Here is an 18,525-nt window from a genome sequence, read left to right as displayed (position 1 = left end):
TGTTGATTTACCTCTCCATTAGCAAAACAAAATATTTTATTCTTTTTTTGTTCTTTCCAAAAGAACTATAAGGGTATACAGAGAGCCTTGAAAATGTTCATTCCCAAAACACGAAAAGATGAAAAATAATGGTAACAAATGGCTTATTTTCAGAACAAAGTTAAAGTTAGAGAGAGAGAGGAGGAGGAGAAGGAGGTGGAGGAGGAGGAGGGAGAGGAGAAGGAAAAGAGAAAGAAATCCTGTTAATCTTTCTATAAATAGTAAGGTCTAAAGAAATTAATTTTAAAAAATACCAATAGTTTCTGATTCTCATCTTAAGCTTTGAATTTCCAGCAGATTCACTTTTCAATATTCCTAATTTGACATTAGAGTCTCCAAATGAATTTCTGTATAACCCAAGCAGAACAGGAATAGAAAACTTTTCAAGAATTCTCAGAAAAAGACTGACTAAATTCCCCTTCCTAAATCAGGGCTGAGATGACATTTTGACATATTCTAAATAGCATGCCACTAGAGATGCTATCTTTAGAGGGGGAAAAAAAACCCTAATTATCAAACCCTTCCTGGTGATAAAGATCACATGGAATTTTAGCAGGAAGAAGGCTAGCCATGGTATCCCAACTCACTGAATTATTTCCCACACAGAGGTGGCCTATATCTCAGAGGAGTGGGCACAATTCATTGTCCTAATAGACTAAGCACTGAGTTTGCACAGCTGAGTATCTATAGCTATCAGTAGACATTCTTGTACTGTGTGTATGGAAAGGCCATTGGTTATAATATTTCATTTTAACAAGTGAAAGGAATTATTTATATGTAATTTCTAGTTCTTTCTTCTCATCTTCTGTACTTGAACTATCCTGAAGCCAATTTTTATTTCTCTGTCATGGGAATGTGGTAATATCTATAATTCATAATGTTCTATATACAACACAGATGTCAGAAATACTTTTATCTGAAAGTCCCATTCCCCCCACCTTCTTTTTACCTCATTCCCTGTTGACATGACTGCAACCACTGGGAACTTATTAACTTCAACCTCCGTGACACCTACAGTTGCCAGAAGACCAATCTCTGAGGGGCCCATGTGGGTTCCTTTGGCCAACACGCATTCTCCTCTTTTAATGTCATGGCCAATGGGTCTGAAAGTCAAAGCAAAACCATAAGCACAATGAAAAAGAGTAATATTTTCTCAACTCAGAGGGAAACGCTAATGTCAGAGAAGGAGGACTCTCGTGGGGAGAAAAATGGCAAGAGATGAGGCAGGAATAGAATAAGGAAAAGAAGAGATTCTAAAAACTCTATGCTTTTAAAATTAAAAATATTAAATCACACTGAAGACAGAAACAGGATGTGTATCTATTATTGCTAAACAGGAATATGGTACTTCATGTTTGACAATTATTTTACAAATTGCTTTGTACCACATTATTGTCAAAAACACCAAATGCAAATGTTCTTTGATATAAGGAAAGAAATTATACAGCATTAGTGATAAAAAACCTATAGCTTGTTAATTTTGTGGTGAGGAGAATAATATTAATGAGATTACATCCATGGAAATAATTTCCATTTGGGCCCCTTAGGTTGGTCCAGTTATGTGTCTGCATCAGTCCATTCACCTTGGCCTCTTGACATAGGGGTGGGAGAAGTGTAGCTTTCTCACAAGGAGATTTGAGCAAATTAGTATGAATGAAATCAGGGTAAATATATTCCATTGTAAGAAAAATAATGTAAAGTATATGCTCCACTTATGGTAGGGCAGTGGCCTCATCTTTGCTTCTGACTATTTCATTTGCCTTTACCATCTCCATGAAAATGTAGGAAAGGCAGACATGGGGTGTAGAATCCAGAAAATTCACTTTCCTACTTGTTAAAACCCTGAAAGCTAATGGTTAATTGACTGGGCTGTGGGTTTATAATAGCTATGCTCTCCTAAGTTCAAGATCATGTAGGAACGAAAGTCAGCAACACATTCTATATACTATGAACTTACCTGATATCTTGGCCTGGCCGAGCTTGCACCAGAATTCTGACTTCAAGTTCTTCAGTGCCCTATAATAAGAGGAATTCTTGTAATTTCAGACAAAACAATTTAAGAGAATTTCTAGTCAATAAAATTATCTACTCAGATGCTTTTATCATTAGGTCCAGACTATATACAAACATAGAGAAACAGAAAACCATTTGTTAAACCCTTTGAACATTATGAATTTCTATCACGGGTTCCTGCTAAATTAGGTTTGATGCCAAGGAATAAATACAATATTTTCATGCTTTAAAAAATATATACCAATTAAAACACTAAGTCTTATTTTGTAAGTAGCATTCTCAAGGAAAACTAATTATATATATATATATATACACAGGGCAGGGCAAAAATAGGGTTATAGTTGTTCGTATGGAAAATAATACAATAAATAAATAATATGAGAATAAACTGTGTTACACACTCACAAGTATAAACCTACTTTTGCTCCACCCTGTACATGTATTTGGCTACCCTAATAGATGCAGTGAACGTGTAAGGAGATAACCTATCTCTTCTTTCCCAAGAATCATGGGTTCAATACTATACCAAGGTTCCCAAATTATCTGTAGAAATTTCAGTGAAGGACTGATCATTTGCCTGGTAGTAAATTTCTGTGAAGTAATAATGATCATCAGTTTTGTACTGATGGTCTATGAACACCATGGTGACACTGCAACTGCATCTTGTCATCTGGCCAAGTCTGCAGATGCATGTGTTCTGCATTTCAATGCTCTGCTGGCTTCTGTGCGGCGATAAATCTGCTGGGCAATTTTAACAGCAAGCAGTGTGATCTGTATTCTAGGAGTTGAATTTTATAAGCCTGACATGTGGGAAGATGATATAAAAAATCCCCAGGTCAAGAAAAGTGGCTGTCTCTCAGCATAGCCAAATTTTACTATATGCCAGACCAGGAGAATATTGTTAACTCCAGCTTTTAAAATATGAAATATCTTAAACTTCTTCACAAAGCAATTAAGATAGCCAGTCATTAAAACCTCAGTTGAACTATTGTTTTTTATTGGTGGCTGATCTTCTGGTTTCAATAACTGCCACCAGTTTCAGTGAAATGAAGGCCTACTTAGACCAAAAATGGTCCCCACGTCCTTCACTCCAGGCAACAGAGGGAGAACTGGCATGAATTTAGTATTTCCAGGCTGTCATTTGGCGGCACACACTTCCCTGAAGTATAGATACCAGAGCTGAGTGCCACTTGGTTCAAATGTTTGGCTTAGTGAAATGTTCAAGAACTTGCCCAAGTGTTCTTTGTTAAATTCTTCCTATTAAATTCTCCTTCACATTTTATCAGAAGGTAGTTTCAATTAAAAAATTTCTCAGCTAGAAGGTATGCCAACAATTAGTACCTCTGCTTTTCTATCTTGGGCCAGTTTCTTTCCTTGTTTGCACGTGAAATTTCTTGGAACAAATGTGGTTCAAAGTCTGGTATAATCACAGTGATGATCATAAAAACATCTATAACAAAAGATTTTGAAGCCTAAGGCAATTCCTTATTTAGTGGAGACCCATACACTACATTGTAAAATCCTCACATAACCCAAAACACTGGGTTGATCTCATACACATTGCAGAAAATGGGCATGACTTAAAATACTGCTGCAGGAATGCAGCGATAAGACCTGGTGATGACGTACATCATCGGACTCCCTGATAAGTTCAGTATCTTCTACTTGTACGACTGCATCAGCACCGCAGGGGATGGGAGCACCTGTTGTAACCCGCATGACTTGTCCAGGCATTACTGTCTGAGTTGGCTGGAAATACAAACACGTAAGAAAGAGCTGATTTGCTTTACTGCTGCAAAGGAAAAGTAACATTTTCCTACATGAGATGTAACATTTTAAGAAACAAACCATAAAAGGAAAGTCTTACAGTCTTATTCATTTTGGGCCAACGTAATGAAAACTACCCACAAACAGGTATACTCACACCGAGGCTTTAACTTGATTTATGGTAATGACCATTATATAGATATCTTTCTTGGTGCTCTGTTTTCCCTTTTGAAGAACTGCCACTTAAATTTGCCACTACTGTCTGTCACTCAAATAATGTGGTTTTTCTTAATATGTGTAAAGTGACTTGAGAATCAAGGAAAAAAATGCCATGCAATGTGCTTTTTGTGAATGACAATTATGAAGAACCAGCACATTAGTCATTGTCTGAAGTTCTGATATTTGAGAAATGTAATTTATAACTAAGCTTTTTGGTTAAATATAGGCAAGTCAGAAAAATCAAATTATCGCTCTTGAAAATCTTCCTGAAACATATTAGCTCACAGTTTTCACTGTCTGATGGTATAGGAGACTGGCCACAGGGCCTGCCCAGCAAACTTACCCTGTCACAGGGAAAAGCATATTTCTGTAAGATCCATCTAACAGGTCTAATCAGGCCTCAGAACAGTGGCCTAAAACATGGCCAATGACATGTTTTAGGTCAGAACTGGGGAAAAAATGATTCAGATTTTTCCTAAAATAAAACTCTTTGAGATAACATTAATTCCCCAATAAAAATATATTCCAAAGATCTGCTTCATAAGTATTTGTTTAAAATTTTAGGTCACAATAATGTGAATATATTTAACACTACTGTACATTTAAAAATGATGAAGATGGTATCTTTTAAGTTATGACTTTTAACAGATTAAAATAATTTTTAGGAAATAGCTAAGGAAATATACCTCTCCACTGGATATACAACTGAAGTAAAAGTGGACATTTATTAAAACAGCCTTAAAAAGTTGCTTTCAATATTATCACTACAAACAATACCACCAATGATATTATTGAACCCTCACTCTGTGCTAGGTATAGTGTTAAGTGCAATATTACATTCTGTTTATATAACAACCATGACCTGAAAAAAGGCAGGAATTTGTTTTATTTTCTGTTTGCCTCTCCAGATCACATCATTGTACTATCCTGGGCTAAGGCCTGAAAGGCTGACCTCTATGAACTATTTCAGGTTCCCATCACTGGCTTCTGGTTGGGTAAAGCCAATGCAAGAGGCCAAAAAGAGATTAGAGGGGAGAAGAAAGAGAAAAGTCGAGTTTATATTCCCTTTGTTCTTTCCCTGCTGGGCTGCAGTTCGGTGAAGGCTACATCTCACATCTACTACTGAGGGGTGGCCCTGTCCCATACCTATGAATCTCCATGGGTCCAGGTAACACTCTTTCCCTTTGCTCCTTCAGACAAGAGGTGGTAATGGAGTTTCACTCTTAGCTCCCGAGTGCTTCACATTCCTTTGTTAGTTTCCCTTAACCCTGTCTGCATCTTGGATATAGTCCCTGCATCAATCTTCATAATCACCCCTCTCCAGGCATATTTATTGCTCTATCATTCCAAAGCCTAGAAGGTACCTGGCACAAAGTTGGTAGTCAATAAATATTTCTGAAATGAATAAATGAACATGAATAATCTCATTATCACAACTGCCTGAAGTATGCGGTCCTTTGTGGTTTACATCTCCAGTGTTGTCCCCACTTTTCTCCCACAGTCAGTGGAGAAGGGGATTCTTGGGATTGAACTGTGTATCCTCTTATTCTGTTTTCTGAAGAAAAGACATTCCAGGCTTATTCAGAATTGTTGTATTTTAATGAAATCTTTTACCAAGGTAATGCACAGGATTTAAAATGAAAAGTTTAGGGCCCAATACCTTCAAATTTCTTCTTTAATTTTCAACACCAGATACTACTACTACTACTACTACTACCACCACAACCACCACCTATTGTCTGGTGCATCTCTTAATACACTGTATATGACCATTTTTGTAGTATCGTGACCTCTGATGAAAAGCACTGAAGATTTGATATGATATATGTGTTTTTTCGTAGAGATGTTAATGCCAAAATAGTCTTCTGAGACTGTGGAAAAAAGACATTTAATATAGGCCTAACATGGTCCTTCCTTTGCTGAAAGTGCTTTTTTGGCTAAGGCAAAAAGTAAATCCTAAAGTGAGTTTCAGGGTAGTTGCTTCTTAAGCTGAAGTGTGTTAGCATGAGGACTTACCTTAATTTAGTTGGGTTCAATGTACCACATACTGTAAATATACTTTAAGGTTTACTGTGGTTATATGTGTATTTTTTCTACTTCTTAGTTAAATCAATGCTTAAGAAATGTTTTTGTGTGATTATTAAATAAAAAATTTGGCACCTCTCCAAGACTAGTTTAAATGGTAGATGAAAGATTACTACCAGCTCACTTATATTAAATCCAATGTAAAAAGATATTATTGGATATGTAAAGACACTTATATATCCACATAGAGTAGATATATAAACTACACTTGAATCAATGGAAAAACTTGAGCAATATGTGAAGTACTTCTTTTAGATTATTAAGACTAGTAACTAATGCTTCTTTAGTTTTATTGATATACCTATATACTTTATATTAAAAAAGTTTAAATCTTGATTTTTCTTTAATGGCTATATTAAACTGGAGTTTTTGTGCTTTGTCCAATGACAGCATTGTATAATTAAATAATATATTTTTAAGGTGTTCAGTCTAATCAATAAGACCAAACCACAAGCTGTTTAAGACCAATTATTTTGGTACAGCAAGAAACCAATTTGTAAATCACTGTCTCAGTGTCTGCAATAGCACCTCAATGCTCATGTGTATGCACTTTCAATAAGTGAGCAATGTGGCTCATCTGTATGATATGTAAGTTAAAAGGACATCATGGGCAATTAAAAAAAAACAAACCCACTTTTTGGGTATAATTTTGATATTTTTTCCCACCAAACTTTTATAACTTACAAGAAGTTGACAACTTTTAAGTTTCACAACTTTTCTTGAGCTCCTAGTTCTCAAGAACAATAAATAAACTAGCAAATAAAGTTTATGAAGTCCACAAAGCCTGTAACAATGTGCTGCTGCCTATCTGTATATATTCTGGATATACACACTATTTGCAGTTCCCTAAGCATTCCACATAATTTTAAAAACACTTCTGGAATGTAGTTCTACTCAGAATATTGATGTTCATACATGAACAAAGAATCATCCAATCACAGGGCTGGAAAATGTTTGATGGCATGTCTGTGAGACATATGAACTACACAATGCCAGATATCAACAGATGAAGATTCTTTCAGTTAAGGAAGAATTGGTTCTTCTAATGGGAACTGTCCCTTAATCTCTTTGATAGCCTGTCTAATGATTCTCTAAGATTTCCCTTACAATGATGGTAGAAATTAGAATTAGATACTGAAAGTCCACGAAACTGAAATCTTTAGGACCTGTCAGGCCTATGAACCTCACCTGCTCACCAGCTTGGGATTCCCCAATGATGAAACGATCTCCTGGGCCATCAGCAGCTGTGAGATGAACAGAACCAAGAACAAACATCAGAATGGACCTACAGCAAGGAATAAAAACCTAGTGTTGGAATTCTAAAATTTGACTCAAATGATCATATAAGGATTCAGGAAAATGGAATACATTTCTGATCTCCTAGACTAGATAATGGCTTTGTTACTCCTGGTTTGATCTTTGGTATCCAAAACTCACAAGTACCCACAGAAGTATTCCTAATTTGTGCTCTTTCTCGGTGTCACTTGAGATGGTTAGTCCTCCTGTTGTTTGATAATTTACACATGTACTTTTAAAGTAGGAAGTTCTTTTTGCCTACCCTCTTAAAATACCATCTTCTCCACATTCATGGATATCACTATATGTATCAATATTTCTCCATTTTCTATATAATTTTTACAGTATTCCATAATAGTTTCTTATTTACCACCCACTTGATCTTCATAATAACCCAGTAAAATAGGAGAACCATACATTCTTTTCTTCATTTGACATTTGAAGGACATGAATCACAGAATGAAGGAACTCAGGGAGAAAAGGTTAAGTACATCGAACAAGCTCTGGTTAGTGGTAGGGCTATGACTAAAATCCAGCCCTTAATTCCCAGTACAGTATGTATGTATGTGTGTATATGTATTAATGGGTCAAAATGTTATTTCTGAATCAGAATGCACAGGCAGCGCTGCATCACATTTTCCATTGCATTTAAATGGGAAGAAACCCTTTCACAATTAAGATGGAACCCCCCCCCAAAAAAACTTCTTATCCATTGTTTTTCTACATACAATATAGTAATGACTGGATACAAATATTCCAAGAGATAAATGCATTCCAAGGGGTTTCTTCACAGATGATATAGATTTCAGACCAATAGTACTGAAAAGGCAATGCTTCTCTAATGAATTTTAAGATAAGGACAATTACTTCTGTGTTATCTGCATACAGCAAGGGTTTGAGACACATACACAGAAAAGATAACACTTTCTCTGTAACTATTTTAATTATATTTGCAATCATGCTGATAAGTAATAAAAAGTATTTTTCCTTTTTTTAAAAGGGACATATGAAATTCATTATTTCTCTATGTGACTACAATGTCGAATTTTTACTAAAGGCTTATAAACAATACTGTTTACAATGAGCCGTTCTTGCACAGATGGCTTTGGTTAACCAATTGTGGAAAGAGGCACAAGAATTAACGGTGGGTATCTTCTATGTACAAGATGTTGGATCTTGTGCCCAATAGACATTATCTCAGTTAATAAACTTTTGGTTTTTGTGTGTGTGTGTGTGTGTGTTTTTAAATTATTATTGTATTTTCAGTGTTCACTTGTAAAAAAGAGAATAGTATTCCAGCATAGCTATTCTTATTATGCTGTTTTCATGGGTTCTTCTTTGTTAAAAGCTTTTTTTAAGTGAACAATTTTAAACAAACATAGAAGTCATTGCTTCAACATTTTACCAATTAACATTTTACCAATCTTGTTTCATCTATTCCCCAACTTATTTTTGTAGTATTTTAAAGCAAATTGTGATTTTCTTACTGTAGATGACAAGAAGCCAGTTATCTTTCAGAGGTCTGCACTAAATGCATCTCAAATGTGAAAAATTTATTTCAAATTATTTTTCTACTAAAGGTATTACCAGCTCGCCATCTCTCAGCAGCAACCTAGACATTTTCTCTTTTTACTTCTTTGCAAGAAGGGAAATTAGCTGGTTTTAGAGTAAAACAAAGCTGAATCCGAATCTTATTAATCCTCTTGGCTCTGCCTCTTATTAGCCTCAGGGCTTTTAGCAAATTGCTAAACTTTTCTCTAGCCTTCAGTTTTCTTGTTGATAAAAATGGGGATAATCATTCTTTAAAAATACTAACGTCTGTTAAAGCTTTTCATTCCTTTCACTCATTCACTAAATTTCTACCATCTTCTATGCCCCAGTGTCACACAGGTGCTGGGATAGAGTCAAGAGTAAAACCAGACACTGTTTCTGTTCACAAGAGAAGGTGAGCTCTAAAATCAACTTGTAAACAATTTTTTTAAATGAGAAAGAATAGAAAATATATTTCATCACATAGTAAGGATAAATACTGTTTCATGAAATTTATTTTTATTTACATGTGTGCATATGTATATTTGTATGCATTGTATAATTATACGTGTGTGTATATCATTGGCATGTACTGTATACTTTAATGTGTGTCTTCCTATGAGTGTGGTTAAAATAAAACTCTTAAAGCCACTGATATAATCGGGTAGACAGTTACTAATTAATCATATTAATGAATATATAAACACAAATTAAGAAAACCACTCTAAAGGAACATGGTTTTATGAGAGCATACAATGAAAGTACCCACACTACACTGGTGGGTCAAGGAAGCCACCCTGATACACCGAGTTTTGATTTGAATATGAAGGATGAATAAGGCTAAGTAGGCAAAAGGTAGGGATGTGTGTGTGTGTGGGGGGGGGGAGAGATGCCTATGAAGTACAAAATGCTCTATCTGAAGATCGTCCCCTAAGGCAGCAGTATGAGTAAAGGCCTCTGGTTCATATCCTCCTTATATGTTACATTGTCACCACTCTCAACCTCTAGCACTGTAGCTCCCTGAGATGACTCATATTTCAGCTCCATAACATGAGCTCCTCTCATTGCTTGGAATGTTCTTTCTTTATTCTTGTCTTTGATGAAAAATTCTCAGCTTTTAAGACTCACTTCAAATATTATTTTTTATGATGTCATATCGGATTCCCTTTCCTTAAGAGTCACATACTTCCTTTTTTGTTTCTTTAGTTTATTCCTCAAATAACTCTATGGTTTCTGAATATATTATAATTATTTGCTTATTTTTTCTCAGGGGAATCCCTAGCGCTTGCTGTAAAATAGGAATTCTATACATGTTCAATATGTGAAGTATTCAAAATGTCGAATAAATAAATGAGTGTGGCTTCTAAGAATCTTTTTAGAAAGATGCATGCATGAATAAACAAATATACAATATTTTTCAACACAAAATGCTGTATTTTGAATGCCTTTCATTTTCTGCTAGGTATACTGTTTTCTAAATGTGTGTCAACATTCACTCTCTTTAGAATGTTTAGAAAGACTGCTCTGGTTAATTCTATATAACTTAGATTATGTTGCCAGTTACTGAGTCAAGCATAGTGTCTAGTTCATCATTAATACTCAATAAATATTATTAAAAGAATGAAGACATGAATCTGGCATTTTCATTATACTTAGGTGGGAAGTTTGTAAATTGATTGTATGGGTTACTACTGTGTTTTATAAATCTTTTAAAAATGCTTTCATAAATGTATATTTTCTCTCTTATGAGCTCTGTAGAAATAGTGATCATTTCCTTTATTTCTTTTTTGAAACCCTCTTCTCTTCAATCTTCCTCCTGTCTCCTGTAGCCACACACATGCAAATGCACATACACTCGAAATGTTTACAGCAATGTTCTGCACAAATATTCTAAATACATGTCACTGAATAATGAGTGCTGGAGATCATCTGGGGCAAGCCTGGTAGAGTTCAGGGAGGCCAATACCTGAAAGAGCCCTTAAATGATTCTAAGCAGTAGGATTAGGGAAGGTGCGCTAACTGGGGAGAGAATATGTGCTCACTTAAACTATGTTCTCCACCTTGTCCTGGGAAACAGGCCTCTATACTGAAGGCTCAGTCAACCAACATTATAGAAGGCTCTTGGAACCAAGAGAGGAGTCAGCTTTTTTAAAAAATATTATTTCCCTCACAATAGTGTTTCTCAGCCCTTAATGTGCACATGAATCACCTGGTGATCTTGTTAAAATCTTGTTAAAAGATTTTGATTCAGTGGGTCTGTGATAGGGCCTGAGGTTCTATACTTCTAACAGGCTGATGCTGATACTGCTCATTTGTGAACTACTCTTTGAGGAGCAGAGAAGACTGCACTGGAAATAGACAAATTCAGACTAAGAGAAAACTTTAAAGAATAAAAAAATCAGTGAACAACTGAAGTCCTGATTTTACATTAACATCAAGATTCACTATTTCTTATAGGACAGAAAAATAATAATGACCAATCTGACATATATTTAAAAATATCTATTAAAGACAGAAGCAAAAGAGAAGTTGCTATTTTCAAGATGAATTTTACAAGCTTGGGTGTGAGGGAGCTGAGGTGGAGGAACAGTGGTACTATGAACCTAAAGCTTGAAATAAAATTAAGCCACAGTATGCCATTAGAAAAGATGGATGGATTCTGGGAATTTCTGTAAAGGCTTAGTATTTTCCAGTCCACCTCCCACCACACCAACTCTGACATTTCTGTTAATAAGTTTTCTCTTTCTGTTTTGTAATAGTAGAATTTAATTTGAAGGAGTGGTAAAGCAATACAAACAAAATCCTAACAACAAATGCATTATACAAGTAATTTATAATGCTTAATACTAGATCCTGAAGCTGTTCCCATGTCCACCCTTTTGTTAATGTCCAGAAAACAATTTTAAGTAGTCTTGTTTATCTGTTTATTTAAAGATTTGTGATATCATTTGATATAAAATTAATTCCATTAGGTAGATCTTCACTGTGGCAATGCATAGAAGATAATCTTCCCAAGCCATTTGCTATAAATTTATTACTCATTTTCATTTTCCAGCCATATGTGAGCTCTCTTTAAGCCTCAAGAAATGCTTTACAGATATTCATTTCTTTTTAATAATAAAGAGTCTCATCATTTCCATGTTAGGGCTGAATAAAGTGAGACTATAGAGATAGCAGAGATCCTAGGAAATATCTTCAACAGAGGGAAAAGGCAGAGGGATTAAGAATTTGTTTATTGTGCCCTGGCTGGTGTGGCTCAGTGGATTGAGCACTGGCCTGTGAACCAAAGGGCCATGGGTTAGATTCCCAGTCAGGGCACATGCCTGGATTAAGGGCAAAGTCCCCAGTAGGGGCCATGTGAGAGGCAACCACACATTGATGTATCTCTCCCTCTCTCTTCCCCTCTTTAAAAATAAATAAATAAAATCTTAAAAAAAAAGAATTTGTTTACTTTGATAATGGAACCAAACTATCTAAGGCCAGGACAATAGGCAGTAATAGGGTAATAGTATTTATGAGTATACTAAAATTAAGATTATAGGAAGAACTGGGGTGGGGAAAGGGAAGGTGACAAGAGTAGCACAAAACAATTAATACTTGCTGCAATTGTACTGAGGGATCAAATCAGGTGAGTTGTTTAGAATTTTAAATCTGTTGCCTTTTCTTATGGAAAGCAGGGAGCTAGGAGAAAAATGTTCATTTATTCTTAGTATTGGGAAAAGAGATATTGTTTCCTTAAATAGAGTATTAATTAAAATTAATTATTCCAAATTATATCTCTGCCCACATGAGAAATACTTCCATGTCACAAGGCCTCTTCCTCATCCAGAGCGTCCTGTTGTGGAACTTAATAGGCTGTCAAATGAGTTGGGAGAAGCAGCTGTGGCCAGAGAGGTTTAGAATGGCCAAAATGGAAACCCTGGAACATGAATTTCATGAAGAACTAAGAACTAGCTTTAAATCAAAAAGGTTACACTGATAAATAAATAAATGGGAAAAAAAGGTCATACTGAATTAATCTAGTGGGAAGAGGTACAACAAAATGTTAATAGTGGCTAGGAAATAAGATAATGGGTGATTTTAAATGTTCTTTTTCATTTTCTGTGTTTTCCATAAGCATATACTTCAATCAGAAAAAAAGAGAAAAACTTTAAAATTTACTTTAACCAAATGGCAAGGATTTCTCTTAATACATCCTTCCAGAATTGTTTGTAACATGTAGTTATCAAAATAATTGCTGACTTGTTATAATTTTCCCTTCTAAATGATCCCAAAACAATTTCTGAAGGGATAAGCCTTTCAAATTGAACATTTCAAGAAAGCTGAATCTGGAATTCTGAGATATTTTTGCCTTTATTAATGTGTAAGAAGAAATTGTGTAAGAAAGTTGTCTGGTTTCATTTTTTTGCATGTATCTAATTTTCCCAGGACCATTTATTGAATAAACTGTCTTTACCCCATTGTATGTTCTTGCCTCCTTTGTTAAATATTAATTGTTCATACAGACATGGGTTCATTTCTGGGCTCTCTATTCTGTTCCCTAGATCTATATGTCTGTTTTTATGCTGGAACCATGTTGTTTTGATTACTATGGCCTCGTGGTATAGTTTGTTATCAGGTAGCATGGTATCTCCACCTTTGTTCTTTTTTTCTCAATACTGCTGAGATTGTTTGAAATTTTTTGTGGTTACATATAAATTTTTGGAATACATGTTCTAGTTCTGTGAAATATGCCTTTGGTTTTTTTTTTTAATGCAACAGGATGGGCGGACCTAGAGGGTATTATGCTTAATGACGTAAGTCACTAGCATAGTAACCTAGAGAGTAATCTAAAGAACAAACAAAAACAGAGAGTAATCTAAAGAACAAAAAACAAAATTGAAACAGACTCATATACACAAAGAGTGGCCTGGTGGTTGCCAGAGCGGGGGGGGGGGGGGGGGCGGGGAGTTTGGGAGAAAGAGGTGAAGTACAAATTGGTAGTTACAAAATAGTTATGGGATATAAAGTAAAGCATATGGAATATAGTCAATAACACTGCAGTAATTATGTATGAGTCCAGTGGGGTACTAAAAATATCAAGGGAAACACTATGTAAAGTATATGATTGTCTAATCACTTAGCTGTAAACTTAAAATCAATACATAATAATATTGAAGTAAACTGTAATTAAAACATTAAAAAAAGAAATTGTAAGATAATGGGAATCTGTCCACATCTCCACAGGAGGGTGTGAATGCATCAAGATGACTGGCTTAATGAGTGTGAAGGAAGAAATAACTTAAAAATATGAATAAAAATATTGTATTTTAATGGATTCTAATTGATAATATGCTTTCATTTTCTTTTATCTTTCAAACGTACTCCCTGCTGAATGCAGTTTTAGGTTCATTAGGTCACAGCTCTTCCTATTATTTAAATCCTCATTACTTGATTCCTGACTTCTATACATTCTATTCTATCTTAATTTTTTTAAAGCTGTTCCTATTTCTTATTTACCTAGTCATTTTTTTTTTACTGTCTTGATTTTTCAACCCACATACCTTAAAGCAAGTGATCCTCCAACTGGTTTGGAGTTTTATGCCACATATTTCTGAAGGATACTGGCTAATGCTTAGTGATCCAGAGCAAGTTAGCAACCTCTTTACACCTAGAGGGTTAGCAATGCTCACAGGTGCCACTGGTTATTACTGGAAGGCCTAAGGCAAAGGCAGAGGAGAAGAAAAAAGGGAGAATAAAGGGAGTGGGGAGAAAGGGACGACAGTAAAGGAAGACAGGGGTGGAGAGAAGAAGGTACACAAGTAGAGTGGTAGAGAACCACAACAATAGCCTCAAGGATATTCTTACCAAAACACTGCCTGGCGGTGGTATTATAACGCAGGGAAGAATAAGACCTTTTCTTATAAGTGCCTTTTTGTTCATGGATTTGCTGCTTTAATTAAGATGTTGATATATATACACAGATACACCAACCATTCCCAATTTGAGATTTAACTATATCTACAATGCCATCTGTTATGTATTATGTCTCTGCTGTATGTTCTATATATTAGAGAACTATCAAGACTTCACAGGAAATAAATCATATGAATTGGATACATGATATGTAACCTGTTGAAACTTTTATACTGTGAGATATGTCATTTTAGATGTTTTTCTCTGTGTCAAACAAAACTAAAACACTACCACTTCAAAATAAAAGAATAAATAAGACACTGAGTTATAACTTTACATAAAAATTTCCTTGATAGATTCTATAGCAGAAGGCTCTTTTATGGCTCAGGGAGGATAACTGGTTTTCTTGGCAACAAGAAAAGCCAAGAGCAATAGTTTCTTTTTATTGAGCTGCTGGTACCTCATGAACAAATCACAGAACAACATTCTATTTGAGGATAGTTTTGCCTCAATTTATTTTCTTACTTTCTCCTACTGTAGGTTACAAAGGATGTAAAAGAGTTTTTTGCCCCTTTGTTATTTCATTTGTTGTAGCTGTTTGTCCTATTCTGGAAGTAAGAATTTTTTTGTGTGTGATTTCATTGCAATACTTTATGGCTACCAATTATAAGTTCAAAATAGAATTTATATTTTGGATTAGGAATAAGAAACAAAAAGATCCAATGAGGCTATCAGGAGATTAAAATAATTTTATTTCTGGACAATATGCATTATATAATACATACTATAGAAGGACTACATTTGGAAAAAACTACATTTGTTAGGGATTTGTTATTTATGTTTCCAGAAATACTCTAATTTAGTGAGATCAAGCTGAACGAGATGCATCCAAGACAGTGTTCCTGAGAAAGCAAATACTAATAGGAATTAATCTCTTCACCATTTTATTTACATAGAATATGAGATTAACAATTTAGATAAATGTTATACTTTTTTCAGATATGGTGTACTATGTTTATCATAATAACAATAGTGATAATCATAGTTACTATTATTAAACATTTTAAAAAACAATTATGGAGGTTTTATTTTTGTGGTGCCAGGAACTTTACTAAGCCTTTTTATAGTCTCATTTAATCCTCACAACCACCTATTGGGGTAAGTACTGTTACAATTATCACCATTTTACAGATGAGAAACTGAGGCTCAAAAAGTTTAGGTAATTTGCTCAAAGTTATCATGATGGAACTGGTACTAAAACTCAGATCACTCTTATGTCCCTCAAACCCCATACCCTTAACCACTCACTATACTGCCTCCACCGTAGAAAGATACTGGTAAGAGATGGCGATGGAACATGGAAATTAATGGATGTATTTAATTTCAAAAGAGAGAAAATTATTTCAATAGCTTCATAGAATTAAAAGAAAATAATGACAAAAAACCAGGTAAGAGACTTCATAAATGATTATTACAAAGGAATTGGTCTTAATAGCTTTGATAAGTTAGGAAATGTTTTTAGACATTTCTTCAATGACATCAACCTTGAGCTAATAAACAACAATAGTTTCTAAGCAATTCAGCTGAATTTTGGGTTCTTAGATGGGACTTTAGGCAGGAAAATGCTATTTCATATGTGCTTTTAGGCTTTATGTAATCTGGGGCAACTCTGAAGGTGTGAGCTGCTGGTACCATCTGGGCCTTAAGAGATTTGGAAATGGCATCTTTCAAAGAATTAGAGGTTTCCCTTATGCTTGCTTTTCATAAAGCCTTTACTGATGTTTGAGTTTAAAGCAAGAAAAAAGACCACCCACTTTATTCTTATGTTGAGAATCGGCTCTTCTTTCCTGTACCATATAGATGTTTTCAAGTGGAAAACATATGGCAAACTTCCAGATCAAGCGAGACTGTCTACTGTCTGTCTGGAATGTGTAGAGGTTGAAATAAATTATAGTATAATGTTCTTTAAACCAATCTCTACATATATCTGTAAATAAGAATTTTCAAGCAACTATGGTAATTTCACCATAGGTTTTAAACAAGATTGTGTCAGAAAATATCTAGGTATAGGTTAATTTTGTTATCTGTGAATAAAATCATTTTGATAACAAGGGGGAAACAGATTTAACAGTTGTTGGGTGCTTAGGCTGAGCCAAACATCTGGGAAAAAAAAAAGTACAGTGTGAGTTATGATGATACTCAAGAAAGCCAAAATATTTACCTCGAACAGCATAGCCATCCTTTACTGATGCTGGGAAGGGGGGTAGGTTATCTTTTGCATATATATCTTGAGCAAGGACTCGGCCCATTCCATCTGAAAGAAGAGAAAAGAAGCAAAACATGGATGTTGAGAGTAACGGTTAAACAGACGATCACAGAAAAGTTAAGCATGTGTGCTTGTCTGGCAAGGCTCGTCTACATGCTCAGTCAGTCCTCCTAGTATCTGTCCCACAGAACAGGAGAAGGAAGAGATGCATCCTAGTGTCTGCAATGAAAGACTAGATTCAGTCAATTAACAGTAATGCCTGCAGAGATGACCTGAACATGAGTAGCTGCAAAGTCATCAGAGATGTGTTCAAGTTGACATGTCATTGATTCTTTGACAACCCAAAGATGACTTTAAAAAGCCAACTGTTAAACATTTTCATACCCATTAACCTGGTAATTTCACCTGTAGAAATATATCATAATAAAATGACTAAATCTTTTTTTCCAAAAGACTTATTTATTTTTAGACAGAGTGGAAGGGAGGGGGAAAGAGAGAGAAACATCAATGTTTGGTTGCCTCTCACATACTCCCTACTTGTGACCTGGCCCACAACTCAGGCATGTGACCTGACTGGAAATTGAACCTGTGACCATTTGGTTCTCAGGCTGTCACTACATCCACTGAGCCATATCAGTCAGGGCAAAATGACTAAATCTTTATGCACATGTTTATCTCAGAGTTGCTTACATTAGTGAGAAATGGGAAGAAGTCAAAAGACTAATAATATAGACAATGATCTATCCTTATGACAGATAAAATATTATACAGGCTAAATTAATATTTATGAAGAATATTAACTGACACAGGAAAATTCTTATATAGTTAAAAACATGCAGAATTGCACATTTAGTTAAGATACATGCATATATCAATAGAAAAAGATAGAGAGGGGACACATGAAATATAAAGCATTATTTCAGTATGCTAGAATTCTGTACAATTTTTATTCCCTTTGCTATATACTTTTCTGAAAATTTCCATATTTTCTAAAATAATCACATCATTTTTCTGAAGTATTTTTCCTTATGAAGAGATAAGTAAAGAAAAGAACTTCCTTATCATTCCATTTGAATTTTTGCCTTGATTTTGGCTTTACTAACCTAAAAAAATGAGCGACTATAAGGAAAGGGCAGTAACCTACAGTGTGAAGTGACTATTCAAAACACTCAGGATGACAATTATTTTTGGCTAGACCTCAGGAATTTGAAGTAGTGCCAACAAGAATAAAAGTTTCAAGAGTCATGACCCATTCTTACATCCTCTAGTCAGAATCTTCATTATTGTTATTTTATAGAAGTAAAAGAATAGTAAATAGGAGGTGGAGGAAGAAGGTGAGGAAAATAGCCCCAAATTTCTCTGCAAAGACTATAAGTAATTCAGGACTTGATTTATATGAGATGTTTGTATAATTT

The 18,525-nt window shown here is 34.9% G+C and overlaps 1 protein-coding gene across 4 annotated transcripts in view; it reads right to left on the bottom strand.

Moving 5' to 3' along the window:
- Positions 1-18,525, bottom strand: part of GPHN (gephyrin) — a 440,641-nt gene that overhangs the window by 62,674 nt on the left and 359,442 nt on the right. For all 4 annotated transcript variants that reach the window (XM_045822936.1, XM_045822937.1, XM_045822938.1 and 1 more), the window contains 5 exons: positions 17,066-17,158; positions 7,312-7,367; positions 3,682-3,801; positions 1,997-2,055; positions 989-1,142 (listed from right to left, as the gene is read on the bottom strand). In XM_045822936.1, coding sequence (XP_045678892.1) covers positions 989-1,142; positions 1,997-2,055; positions 3,682-3,801; positions 7,312-7,367; positions 17,066-17,158 — 482 coding nt within the window. The remainder of the gene's footprint in view (positions 1-988; positions 1,143-1,996; positions 2,056-3,681; positions 3,802-7,311; positions 7,368-17,065; positions 17,159-18,525) is intronic.

This window comes from Phyllostomus hastatus, unplaced genomic scaffold, assembly GCF_019186645.2.
Source record: "Phyllostomus hastatus isolate PE091 unplaced genomic scaffold, TTU_PhHast_1.1 phas_scaffold_501, whole genome shotgun sequence".
Classification (NCBI taxonomy): domain Eukaryota; kingdom Metazoa; phylum Chordata; class Mammalia; order Chiroptera; family Phyllostomidae; genus Phyllostomus; species Phyllostomus hastatus.
The sequence above is the reverse complement of the archived record's forward strand: the minus strand, read 5'-3'. Positions and strand labels throughout refer to the sequence as shown.